The 13,169-nt window shown below is 36.0% G+C and overlaps 1 protein-coding gene across 2 annotated transcripts in view; it reads left to right on the forward strand.

The window, feature by feature from the left end:
- The window catches only part of CFAP210 (cilia and flagella associated protein 210), a 36,666-nt gene extending 23,815 nt beyond the window's left edge, over positions 1 to 12,851 (forward strand). For both annotated transcript variants that reach the window (XM_004313936.4, XM_073807600.1), the window contains 4 exons: positions 2,699 to 2,838; positions 5,416 to 5,608; positions 6,372 to 6,536; positions 12,379 to 12,851. In XM_004313936.4, coding sequence (XP_004313984.3) covers positions 2,699 to 2,838; positions 5,416 to 5,608; positions 6,372 to 6,536; positions 12,379 to 12,723 — 843 coding nt within the window. In that variant the 3' untranslated portion in view covers positions 12,724 to 12,851. The remainder of the gene's footprint in view (positions 1 to 2,698; positions 2,839 to 5,415; positions 5,609 to 6,371; positions 6,537 to 12,378) is intronic.
- The last annotated feature ends 318 nt before the right edge of the window (positions 12,852 to 13,169 follow it).

Raw genomic sequence — 13,169 nt, forward strand, 5'->3', positions numbered from 1 at the left:
TGTATTTATGTTTTCATAATATTCTAGCTTTCAGTATTGCTATGGAAAAGTATTATGCCATTTATGGTATTCATTCTATGTATGTGATCTGGTGTGTTTTGTTTTTACTTCCCTTGTCTCTCTTTCTCTGAAAGCTCTGAGGGTCTTTATCTCTGCAACTGTAAGATTTAACAGGGACGTACCTCGTTTAGGTCTTTTTCATTTTGCTGAGCACTCAGTTGATGCCTCAACCCATAAATGCATCAGGTTTTCTTATTTTATTTCTTGTATAATTTTGTCCCTTTCTATTTTGTTTCTACCATTCTAGAACCCCTCTGATTTATATTGGACTTTCTGAAGTGATGCTCTAATTAAAAAAATATTTTCTCATATTATTAGTTAGGGTAAGACTCAAAAGTTTATAACAGAAAACCCAAAATAAAGAATGTAAAAAATTACAAAATAAATTGCAACAGTACCTTTATCTGAAGTGCAGAGGTGGTCATGCCAAGGCTGATATGGTACCTCCAGAATCAAGGGGGAATGAGACAGCTTCTCTTTTTTTGCTTTGCTATTCTTGGAACATAGGTGGCTTCTGTCCTCAGGATTGCCTCATGGCCTTGAATAGCTGCTGGAGCTCCTGGCCACATTCCAGGCAGCAAGAAGGAGAAAGGATGAAGGACAAAAAAGGATTTCCTAACTATCTGTCTTCCTTTTAAGGAACTTTTTCAGAACTCCCACTTAACAATTTCCATTAAATCTCATTGGTTGTAATTTAGTGACACCTAGCTGAAAAGAAAGCTTGGAAATATAGTCTTCTAGATGAGCATATTGCCACTCTGAACAAAATCTGGGTCCTGCTACTAATGCAGAAGAGAAGAAAGACTCTTGGGTAGGCAATTAATTGTTCCTGCCATTTTTGGTTTTTGTTTGACTTTGAGAGTTATTCTCAACTTTGTCTTCTAAATCTTCTATTGAATTTTTAATTTTAACTATCAAAATTTTAATTTCTAAGAGTTTTACTTGTAATATTATTATTCCTTTTGCATAAAATCTTATTCGTTGTTCATGGATATAATATTTTTATCTTTCCAAGTCACTTTGGAATAGGACAGACCTTGTTTTGTATGCTAACACTGCTACTTACTAGCCAGGTGACCTTGAACTGAGGCTTTCAATTTTTAAAAATCAGGATTAACTTTGTGTTAACTCTGGGCTTTTCTTTCTTTTTTTTTTTTTTTTGCGGTATGTGGACCTCTCACTGTTGTAGCCTCTCCCGTTGCAGAGCACAGGCTCCGGACGCGCAGGCTCAGCGGCCATGGCTCATGGGCCCAGCCGCTCTGCGGCATGTGGGATCTTTCCGGACCGGGGCACGAACCCGTGTCCCCTGCATCAGCAGGCAGACTCTCAACCACTGCGCCACCAGGGAAGCCCATGGGCTTTTCTTATTATAAAAAATCTGTATGAACATTTACAATAAACTTAGAAAAAAGCAGTAAAATAAAGTTTTTCAGAAATAATTCAAAACAATCACTTTTAAGAGTTTGATATTTTCATTACCTTTTCATGTCAACTAATATATCTCATAACCAGATTACAGCTTTGAAAAGTAATATCCCATAAAATAAAAAGTACTTAAGAGTAGTAGGTACGTAGTAGACCCTGAGTTATAAATATAGTGGAATATTAAATATTATACCTAACAACTTTTACCTTGAATTGATTTCTACTTATAGTAACAGAAAGCACTGATACATCTATGTATCCAGGCTGTTGTGTTCAAAGACACCTATTTTTATGATGGCTAATGCAGGTCAGGTTGTAGAGTTGTAGAACCCCTCTGATTTATATTGGACTTCTGAAATGATGCTCTAATTTAAAAAATATGCTGATATGAACAGATTTTTATTCTTTGTTAAAAAACTGACCTATTAAACATTTTTTAATTAGAATATACATCTGTATAATTTTTTGTATATGCACAAAAAGAAAGTCTGGACAAGAAAGTAGTTTCACAGTAATTGAGTCTGGTGGGTGGAATTAGGAATAGGCAGATGGTGGATGTGGTAGGAAGGATGCTTTACACTGTGTGTTTTTAAAATATTGTAAATTTGTGTAGCATATGACTATATTAACTATTCAAACATTAAATGAATGTATACATATTTACTGTATTTTATCTGATTATAGAATTATTTTAAATTCATATTTGTAAAGAAATGAGATATTTGAAAAGAAATACAGAAAATTAAGATGTGAAAGTCACCTATAATCTCATACCCTAGAGATAACTACTGTTAACATTTGATACATTTCTTCCAGTTATACATTCATTATAAACTTGTATTTATATATATTTGCAAAACTGAAATACTCCATGGTAATGTTTTATATTCTGCTTTTTTCTCCTACTTACTGATTATGTTATTTGTATCTTCCCATGTCTTTGAGAGTGTAATTTATTTAACCATTTCTCCATTATTGACTACTTAGAGGTTGTTTCCAATTTTCACTGTTATAAATAACTTTGAGGTGAAGTGCGTGGTAGGTACATAAAACGTAATGTCCAGCTCTGATTATCTCCTTGGGATATTTCTCCAAGAGAGAAATAATTGTATTAGAAGCTGTGACCATTTGACATTTAATATCGTATTAGATATCTATATGTTGAAAGATACTTTTCTTTGTGATAGAATAATACACAGTTTTTTCCTCCAAGGAACATCTGAATGATAAAAATACCATCAAAGCTGTAGAACAGCAGCAGCAAGAGGAGGAAGATGAAAAGATTAGAAAATTTATCAAAGCGAAAAAGCGTCTTACACAAATGGGGAAAGCAAAAGAAGCTGAAACACACAGGTCAGCTTCTAAAATAATTTTTGTGATTAATAAAGTACTGTCTGAAATTATTTTATTTTAAATCAGAAGTTGTGATATGAGAGTAGTCTTTAGGAAAAAGGTCTCATTATTTATGTCAGGGCGTTTAGTGACATGGTGATTTCAGCTTGGAGCACGTGAGTTGGGGTTCCCTTGGAATATTGATGACATCTGTGTGGTAGGTGGTTGGAAATACTGAAAATCTCTACTTTAGGAGAGGGGTATGAGCTGGAGATGGCTTCGTGAGCCATTGATGTACAAGTGGGAATTGGAACTGTGGATACAGGTGAGCTCACCTGGGGGAGTAGGTAAGAAGTGAAGGTGACATAGTCCCTAGGGAAATCCATAGTTAAATGTCAAATAGAGAATGAAGGTAATATGAAGACCAAGGAATAGTTCCCAGAGAATGGAGGAAAAGCAGAGAAACAGCAAGGGAGGGGGGATGGAGACTCAGTAAGAAGAGAGCAGTCATCAGTGTTAGATCACTAGAGGGATTAAATGAGATTTTAAAAATGAAGCACCCATCAGATTTAGAGGTCATTGCTTACCTTAGTGAGCAGTTTGGGGTGAGGTGAGGTAAGAGACTTACAGTACATCCTGTTTCTGTCTAGACCATGCTTTTCACTTGTGCAAAACCCTCTGATGGCTTTACATCACACTTAGAGTGTTGACTATGGCCCATAAGGCTCTACATCCATCCTAATTCCCAGCCGACCCCAGCCTCCTCTCTCAAACCTCATCTCTTACTGTTCTCTCTTTCTTTCCCTCTTTGTCACTCACACTGGACTTCTCCTGTACCCTCTTTGGGGAATGCTCACCTCCTTTAACTCTTTCAGATCATTACTCAAATATTGCCTTCTCATTCAGGCCATCCCTATGTTATTTAAAATTACAAGCCCAGGGCTTCCCTGGTGGCGCAGTGGTTGAGAGTCTGCCTGCCGATGCAGGGGACCCGGGTTCGTGTCCCGGTCCGGGAAGATCCCACATGCCGTGGAGCAGCTGGGCCTGTGAGCCATGGCTGCTGAGCCTGCGTGTCTGGAGCCTGTGCTCCGCAATGGGAGAAGCCACAACAGTGAGAGGCCCGCGTACTGCAAAACAAACAAACAAACAAAACTAATATAGTAAAATTACAAGCCCACACCCCACATTGCTTATCACTTTAACTGCTTTTTCTTTGTTGAATGATACAGCACTATTTTATTTATTTTGTTTGCTGTCTCTCTACCCCAACTATTGTGAAAGCTCCATGAAAGTAGAGATTTTTAATGTTTTTGTTTACTGTTATGTCCCAGTACCTGGAATAGTCCCTGGCACATAGTAGGTAATCGAAGTGTTTAAAATATTGTTTTTGAAAGCCTAGATGAAATGTCACCTTTTCCATGAAGCCTTCCTTTTTTCTCATTTGCCCACATCATTTTCTAGCTTTCTCATGGCATTTATCACTTTTGCCTGCATAGCTATTTACATAATTGTCTTTTCTCCACTTTAGATTGTCATTCCCCTGGGGCATGTGCTGTGTCCTTTCTCATTGTTTCTCCCATGTCGCTTTGCAAATTCACTCAATAATCAGTGAATACGTCACAACTAAATTTAAAAGTATATTTTGCCCAATTTCCTTAATGAAAATGCCCCCATTCCTTTAACAAATATGTAGTTATTGTTTTGTTTTGTTTTTTAATTCTATTTTTATTTATTTATTTATTTTTGGCTGTGTTGGGTCTTCGTTTCTGTGCGTGGGCTTTCTCTAGTTGTGGAGAGCAGGGGCCACTCTTCATCGCGGTGCACGGGCCTCTCACTGTCATGGCCTCTCTTGTTGCGGAGCACAAGCTCCAGACGCGCAGGCTCAGTAGTTGTGGCTCACGGGCGTAGTTGCTCCGCGGCATGTGGGATCTTCCCAGACCAGGGCTCGAACCCGTGTCTCCTGCATTGGCAGGCAGATTCTCAACCACTGCGCCACCAGGGAAGCCCCTGTAGTGATTGTTGATGATGTGCCAGGCACCATGCTTGGCCCTGAACTAGAGAGAGGACTTACCCTGTCTCTGACCTTGGAAATCTCACAGTGTAAAAGGAGAGTTATTTATCTTCATATAAACAGATGAAGTCAATAAAGTACTATGAATAAACTGCAGACAGGGCATAGTAAGGATGAATTTATTCAGGATTTTGATAGCTGTTTTTGAGGTTAAATTTAAAGAAAGTCCTTTGACTTATTTTTATAATCTATGTGTTCAATATTAGAGCAAGTAGGATAGTCTAATAAAGTATTTAAAAATATTTTTCATGTGGAGAATTTTACACTTTATTTCCTATACACACACATACACAAGATCATACTATATGCATTATTCCCTTTGGATTTTTAGAATAGACTTTATTCTAAAAATAAAGTATAAAATAAAGTATTAAAAATAATTTCCACTTAATATATGAAAGGAGCGATGGGGCTCCCTTTCAGTCTTGTAAAAGACTATAAAATATCTGACTCTCTAAATAAAGTATATTGGTTCCATAAAAAATCCATTCATGAAGACTTGACAAGTGATGGTTATTTTGTTATAGGCTAATGGAGGAACGGAGAGAAAGAATAAATAACTTCCTGAGTAAACTAATGAAAGAGAAATTTGACAATCAAGATTTGATTATTGCTAGAGATATTGCAGAAGCTGAGGCTGAATGGAAAAAAAGAGAAAGAGAAAAGTATGAAAAAAACAAAGCAGAATTAAAAGCAATTGCAGAACATAGAGCTCTTGTGGTAAGCAATTCAATGATGACAAATAAAAATCAAAAAACAAATTTGAGCTCTTTACACTGTAGTTTCTCCTTACTCCCTCCTAATATACTCCCTCTGCCTCCCTGACAAAAACTAGCAGATTTGAAAAACAATGTATAAATTATCTTCCTGTAGTCTTGAAATCAGACCATGTTTAATTTCTAACAGAAAATGACATGGTAGACAATTACAAATAAGATCTTTATAGATGCAAAGTAATAATAATCTCTTCTGTTTCAGAAGAGATTTATTTGCATCTGAAGTGCAAAAAGTTATTCATTTAATATACCTTTCGTTTGAATGTTTTTAAGATAAATCAAGTAAAAATTACCCCATTGTGTTTCTGTATATCTTAATCCTTCAGAATGTATCTCCTACGTGACTGACTGTCATAAGATATAAATTGGATACTTTATAAACATTGTAGCAATTAATTTTTTACCTTACAAATATTTCCCTACCCTGAGATGGTCTTTTCTGTTCCTGAGATGGTCTTTTCTGTTCCTGTATTTTTTTAAAACCAGTATCATTCTACTTACGTTTTTATTGTTTCTTGATATTAAGGAAATAGAACAAAATCAAAGTAAACTGGCCACGTGGGAATCAGTCCATGTGTGTCCAATTTTCTGCCCTTGCATTGCTCCTGGCTGACTTTCTGCTTAGAGCTTTCTAACTTTGTGCCTTATTGAAGGCTGTTGGTTGCTAAAAATGGTTTTAATTTTTTCCTTTGCCTTTTATCATCTAGATAAAAAATAAAGAGGAAGAAGAAAGACAAAGAAAAATAGAGGCTAAAGAACAATTGCTAGCTGTCCTGAAAGCAGACCAGATTTTCTGGGAGCATGAAAAGGAGAAAAAACGGAAAGCTGATAAAGAACGTCGAGAAGTTCAAGATGCCCATATTCAGCAAATGGTAATTATTCCTAAATGTTTATACTTCTTTTAGCAATAAATATGTAATATAGAGTTCTTGATAGTTTTCTGTTTCCTAAAGCAGTTTCCTTTATCAAGTAAGATCAGATGGTCATTATGGTTATGACACAATAAAATGTATTAAAAATGTGAAGAGTTAGTTTTTGTTTTTATGGGTATTGAAGTTCTCACACTAGGTTTATGTCTTTTGCACAACTATTTATCCTTCTTTAGTTTCTATTGTGTTTTGATAAATATTTAAGAAAATACAAATGCAAATGGCAGGCCATGATGCTTCCTTTACTTTTTCCCCCTCTTTAAAACCACTACCCAGAGAATATGTTGATTGGGATCACATAGGTTTCATATTTGAGGTGAGTGGGGGTCCCAGAGATTTTACAACATGTATGGAAGACCTGGCAACCAATCATTTGTGTCTAAAAACTGTTTTCCAGAATAGCTGTACCATTTTCCATTCCTACCAGCAATGAGTGCAAGGACAAGTTGCCCCACATCCTTGCTAACACTTGTTATTGCCATCCTTTAATTTTTAACTATTCTAGTATAGTGTTATCTCATGGTGTTATTTTGCATTTCCCTAATGACTAAAGATATTGAACATCTTTTCATGTACTTTTTAGTCATTTGTGTGCCTTGTGAAGTGTTTATTTAAATCTTTTGCCAATTTTTTAGTTGGGTTGCTTTCTTTTCTCTTTTTATTTTTTATTTTTGGCTGCATTGGGTCTTCATTGCTGCACACGGGCTTTCTCTAGCTGTGGCAAGCGGGTGCTACTCTTCGTTGCAGTGCATGGGCTTCTCATTGCGGTGGCTTCTATTGTTGCAGAGCACGGGCTCTAGGTGCGTGGGCTTCAGTAGTTGTGGCACACAGGCTCAGTAGTTGTGGCTTGTGGGCTGCAGAGCGCAGGCTCAGTAGTTGTGGTGCATGGGCTTAGTTGCTCCGTGGCATGTGGGATCTTCCCGGACCAGGCTCAAACCTGTGTGACCTGCATTGGCAGGCAGATTCTTAACCACTGCACCACCAGGGAAGCCCTGGGTTTCTTTCAAATTGTTGAGTTTTAACTTATTTTTTTAATGTGGTGAAATATACATAACATAAAATTTACCATTCAAACCAGGGGTCCCCAACCCCTGGGCCCCAGACTGGTAGCGGTCCGCGGCATGTTAGGAACCAGGCTGCATAGCAGGAGGTGAGCAGTGCGCGAGCGAGCAAGGCTTCATTTGCCACTCCCCATCGCTCCCCATTGCTTGCATTACCACCTGAATCATGGCTCACATTACTGCCTGAACCATACCTCCCCCTCCCGTCCGTGGAAAAATTGTCTTCCACGAAACCGGTCCCTGGTGCCAAAAAGGTTGGGGACCACTGATTCTATTTTTAATCATACAGTCCAAGGGCATTAAGCACATTTACACTGAGGTGCAACTATGAATACTGTCCAACTTCATAACTTTTTCATCATCCTACTCTGAAACTCTGTACCCATTAAACAGTAACTCTCTGTTCCCCTTCCTCCCAGTTCCTGGTAACCAGTGTTCTACTTTTTGTCTCTGTGAATTTGCTTATTCCAGGTACCACATATTAGTGGGATCATACAATATTTGTCCTTTTTTGCCTGTCTTATTTCACTGAGCTTATGTCTTCAAGGTTCATTCATGTTGCTGCATGTGTCAGTTTCATTCCTTATTAATGCTGAATAATATTCCATTGTACATATATACCACAATTTGTTTATCCATACATCCATCAATATATATTTGGGTTTTTCCCATTTTTTGGCTATTGCAAATAATGCTTCTGCACATTGGTATAAGATATCTGTTTCAGTCCCTGTTTTCAATTCTTTTGCTTATATACCCACAAGTGGAATTGCTGGATCATATGGTAATTATATGTTTAAGTTTTTTCAGAACCACCATACTGTTTTCTACAGCAACTGTACCATTAACACTCTGACCAGCAATGTTCGAGGGTTCCAGTTTCTCCAAATTCTCAACATTTTCTGTGTTTGTTGTTGCTTATCATAATGGATTTAAAATGGTATCTTATTGTGGTTTTCATTTGCATTTCCCTCATGATTAGTGATGTTGAGCCTCTTTTCATATGCTTATTCAGTCTGAAGACTTCCTTTAGCACATTTTATAGCACAGGTGGGCTAGCAATAAATTCTTTCAGTTAATGTTTTTCTGGAGATGTCTTTATCTTGCCTTTTCATTGGATATGAAATTATTGGATATCATTTTTTTCAGCCTTTTGAATGTTTGTTCCAGTGTCTTCTGACCTTCACTGTTTATGACTAGAAATCTGCTCTCAATCATAGTTTGTCCCCTATATGTGATGTGTCATTTTTCTCTTGAAAATGAAGTTTTTTCTTCATTTTTGGCTTCCTGCAGATTGACTATGATGCATTTTCCTTGAGTTTTTTCTATTTGGGATTTGTGGTGCCTCTTGGATGTGCTAGTTAATGTCACCAAATGTGGGGAGTTTTCTGTTATTTCTTCAAATATTTTTCCTGCTTCTTTATCCTTTTTTCTTCAGGGACCCAATTTGCACATACACAGAGACATCTGATATTATACCAGAAACCTCTGACAATTCTGATCATTTTTAGTCAATATTTTTCTCTTTGTTCCTCAGATGGGACAGTTTCTATTGATCTACCTTCAGATTCACTGGTTCTGATGTTGAGCTCATCTAATGAATTTATCAATTATTGAACTTTCAACCCTACAGTTTTCATTTGGTTCTTTTTTATATTTTTTATATTGTTTCTATTTATCTGATTAGATTGCCAGTTCACTCATTCTGAGCATATTTCCTTTAATTCACTGGATATATTCATAACTGCTTTGAAATCTAATTGCTAAAGTCAATACGCAGTTTCATTCAGTTAGTTTCTGTTTCCTGGGAATAATGTAACACGTTTCTATTTCTTTGCAGGTCTAGTAATTTTTGGTTGAAAACTTGACATTTTATAGAATATGTTGTAGATTGTTTTGTTCTGAGAGTTGTTGCTTTTTTAGTAGGCAACTGCTTTCCCTGGACGCAAGCTATGAAATCTGTTTTCACCACAGAAGGTAGCCTCTGATGTCTTTGCTCACTTTTATTTTTTAAAGCCTCGACTCCTAGGGTTCCTCACTGTACTGGTGTTGACAGTCATCCAATAATATGGGTAGAGTTTATGTTCAGACACCTTCAGCCAGTAATGTTTTTACTCCTACCCTTGCTATGCAAGCTGTGGGCAGGTTGAGGGTGGTAGTCCAAAGAACACTAAATTCATAATTTCTCCCAGGCTTTTTTTGCCAGGCTCCTGAGGTATCCTGTGTGAATGTGTTTTATCAGTTAGTCAGGGATGTCTGTAAAGTTTATCATTTCAACTCTTCTGTCTCATTCCAGAATCTCCCCCTTCAATTTCTAGCTGCTTTGCCACTCAACCCAAATAGAATCTGACATCATTATCCAGTTAAATTGCAAGTTTTCACCTCCTGAGCTGGAGGGATAGCAATGCCCTCCAAAGAATGCCAGAAACTTGCGGTTCTTACCTTCTGATTTAGTAGTTTTTCATGAAAAAACACTTCTCAAGTAGTTGCCTGTACATGGTCACTTACCAGTGCTCTGAAATGGTTGATTTTAATAATTTTTAATAATAAACTTGTTTTCTGTGGAGAATAATTGGCCAACCTCCTCATGTGGCCATTATCAGAAGTAGGATCTGCCATATTATTTTGAAGCAAATTCCAGATATCATATCATTTTATCAATGTATATTTCAGTATCTTATCTCTAAAGCTCAGGGACTCTTTAGAAATTAACAATCACAATTCTGTTAAAACATCTAAAACAATTAACATTCAAAAATATAAAACAATTAACATTCAGCATTTAAATTTCCCCCAGATTGTCTCATGAATATTCTTAGTTTTTGTTTGAGGATGAAACAGGGTCCATATATTCTATTTGGTTGATATGTCTTTCAAGTTTCTTTTAACCTATAACTCCTCCTCCACCCCCATCCTCTGTTTTTGTCTTAGGTTCTCCCTCCTTGTCTCCATTATGTTTATCTTGCAATTTATTTGTTGAAGGAACAGGGTTTCTTATCTTTTAGAATTATTATAGTCTGCATTTTGCTGATTGGATCCCTGCAGGGTAGTATTGTTCCTCACATTTCATGTAAAATCTAGTTTAGGTCAGATTCAGGTTCAGTTTTTTGGTGAAAACTCGTAACTGGTGTTGTGTATTTCCATTAGAAGGCATGTAATGACTGTTGTCTCACTTTCTGTGATACAAACAGCCTTTGATGATTGTTACCTAGATTTAATTCATCAGGTGGAAAAATGTCAGTATTTTCTGCTTCCTTCTCATCGATTTGCTGAAGTTTTCAAAGAAATTTTCATGATCAGCAGTTTCTCTGCAGTACAATTTTAAAAGAAAAGACAGGATATTTGATTCTTTAACTGTATTTTCGAGTTTTCAAAATAATTAGCTCTCTAGCATCCTCCAAAGGTATTTGTTACTTTACCCCCATGTGTTATAATTTTTAGGGTTTTAAACCAGTATTTTAAGTTTCTTTACAAATCTGTATTTATGCTTAATGTATATAAAGTTTAAGGTACCAGTCATGTATTCCATTATGGTTACCTTTCCTTCCATTCTCATTTCTTTTCTGTACTTCAAATATTTCTCCCTGTTCCCTCAACATCTTTCTACAAAACTGCTACCAAACCAATACAGTATATCCCAACTGCTCCTTGTTAAGATCCCAAATTACAGCATTTTACCACTGATGAGATAGTTCTTAGTCTCTCTGATTTTTTCCTGTTATTGAATATCATTTTCTATTTTTCAAACTCCTAGTATCCTATCCCCTATTCAACATATAGCATGAAAGCCTGTTTTGAAACATAGCACTCAGTAACAAAAATTTGCTATTTTGTATTCATATGGTTGTTTTATTTCCTCACAAATTTCAATTCCTGGTAGATATATCAGGTTTAAGCTACTATTTTATGCTGAAGTGTTGGTTACTGAGTTTGAAATATATTTTCATGAATACTATATTCATAAGTAGACAAAATCTTAATTTTTGATACTCAGCATTTCTTAAAATGCTTCTGAGAAGACACAAGGAAAAGGTGTCAACCAAAACTTTATAGAAATCTTTAAAAACCCATTAGTCACCTCATATAAGCAGTTAAAAGAACAATGGTTTTGTAAATTATAAAGTTAAAAGAAAAAAATTATGAAATGTTAGTAAACTGGCTTTTGGTAGGTAGATTGCTTATTTCTACCTAGCTCCAACATTGATAAATGTCACTTGTTCCAACTTCAAATTCTTAGGAAAGAGAATGTGACTGGTTTAACCACTTAATTCAGATATTCATTGCTGACTTAATCTTATGTGGCTCAGTCACATGGTATATCTGGCTGATTTGGGACAGTGGGTTTGGGTGCATTCCTTCAGAATAGTGGATGGATGGGGACAGCGATTGATTATTATGTCTTCTACACTTGTCAAAGTACACATCTTCTAAATGGTAGAAACAGGATTTTAAACTTGGTTATTTGATTTTTAATTTCATGCTGCATTGTTTAAAGATGTACCATCACATAATACTGAGCCACTACTTTGAACATGATACTGTTGTGAGAAGCATGGGAGAATTTATGAAATAAATTATAGTATATAGTTGTTAAGTCAGGACTTGTCAAATATCAATGAGTTTAGAAAGCTCTATCTGCAACTTCAAATGCTACATATATTTAAAAAATTGATTTTTTTTTTTTTACTAATACAAAGTGTATTTTTTCTTTCCTTCCCAAATAGGCCCAAAATAAATTTAATGCACTGCAAGCAAAACAAGCAGAATTAGAGTACTGCAGACTTACTGAAGCTCTTGTGGCTGAAAAGGAGAAGGAATTTCAGGATTATGCCAGAGAAGTAATTGAATCTGAGTCTGAATCAACAAACAAGTATATTTATCCTCTTGTAAAAGCTGTACAGGAAGGACCTGGAGGTGGTCCTGGGCCAGTTTTTGTGGACAGAGGTGTATTAAGACCCAGGTATCAGGCAAATGATATTACTGGAGTCCAGCTCCCTTTTTATACCTCTCAGGGATCAAAATATAATAATTTTCAAAAGTCTAAGGGAAGGCTAGGTTTTACATGGTAGAAAAAAGTTTATTTTTAAGAAGACTAAGTCATAGCTAATATTATGAGCTACAAATTCAAGTGAATTATATGCTTATAATTTGTTAATAAAGCTGCTTTTCATCTAAGTACAATTATGTCTGATCTGATTCTTCCCCATTCAAGATTAAGTCAGATTCCATTTTTTATTTTGATAAAACACATACACAACCAAATGTATAATTTTAGCCATTTAAGAATATTCAGTGGCATTAAGTATATTCATAATATTGTACAACCTGCACCTATTAGTACACAACTGCTCTGATCTGCTAATTTGATAAAAAGAAACCATAGCTAAAATTTGTGGCAAAGATGTAAATTGGAACTAGGACATTTTGGGTATTGAGAGGACTTGGTGGGGTGGGGGAGGTGTGAAAATTATGAATCCACACTTAAAAAAGAAACACAGTACTAGGTTAGGAAGTA

Source organism: Tursiops truncatus, chromosome 7 (assembly GCF_011762595.2).
Source record: "Tursiops truncatus isolate mTurTru1 chromosome 7, mTurTru1.mat.Y, whole genome shotgun sequence".
NCBI classification, from domain to species: domain Eukaryota; kingdom Metazoa; phylum Chordata; class Mammalia; order Artiodactyla; family Delphinidae; genus Tursiops; species Tursiops truncatus.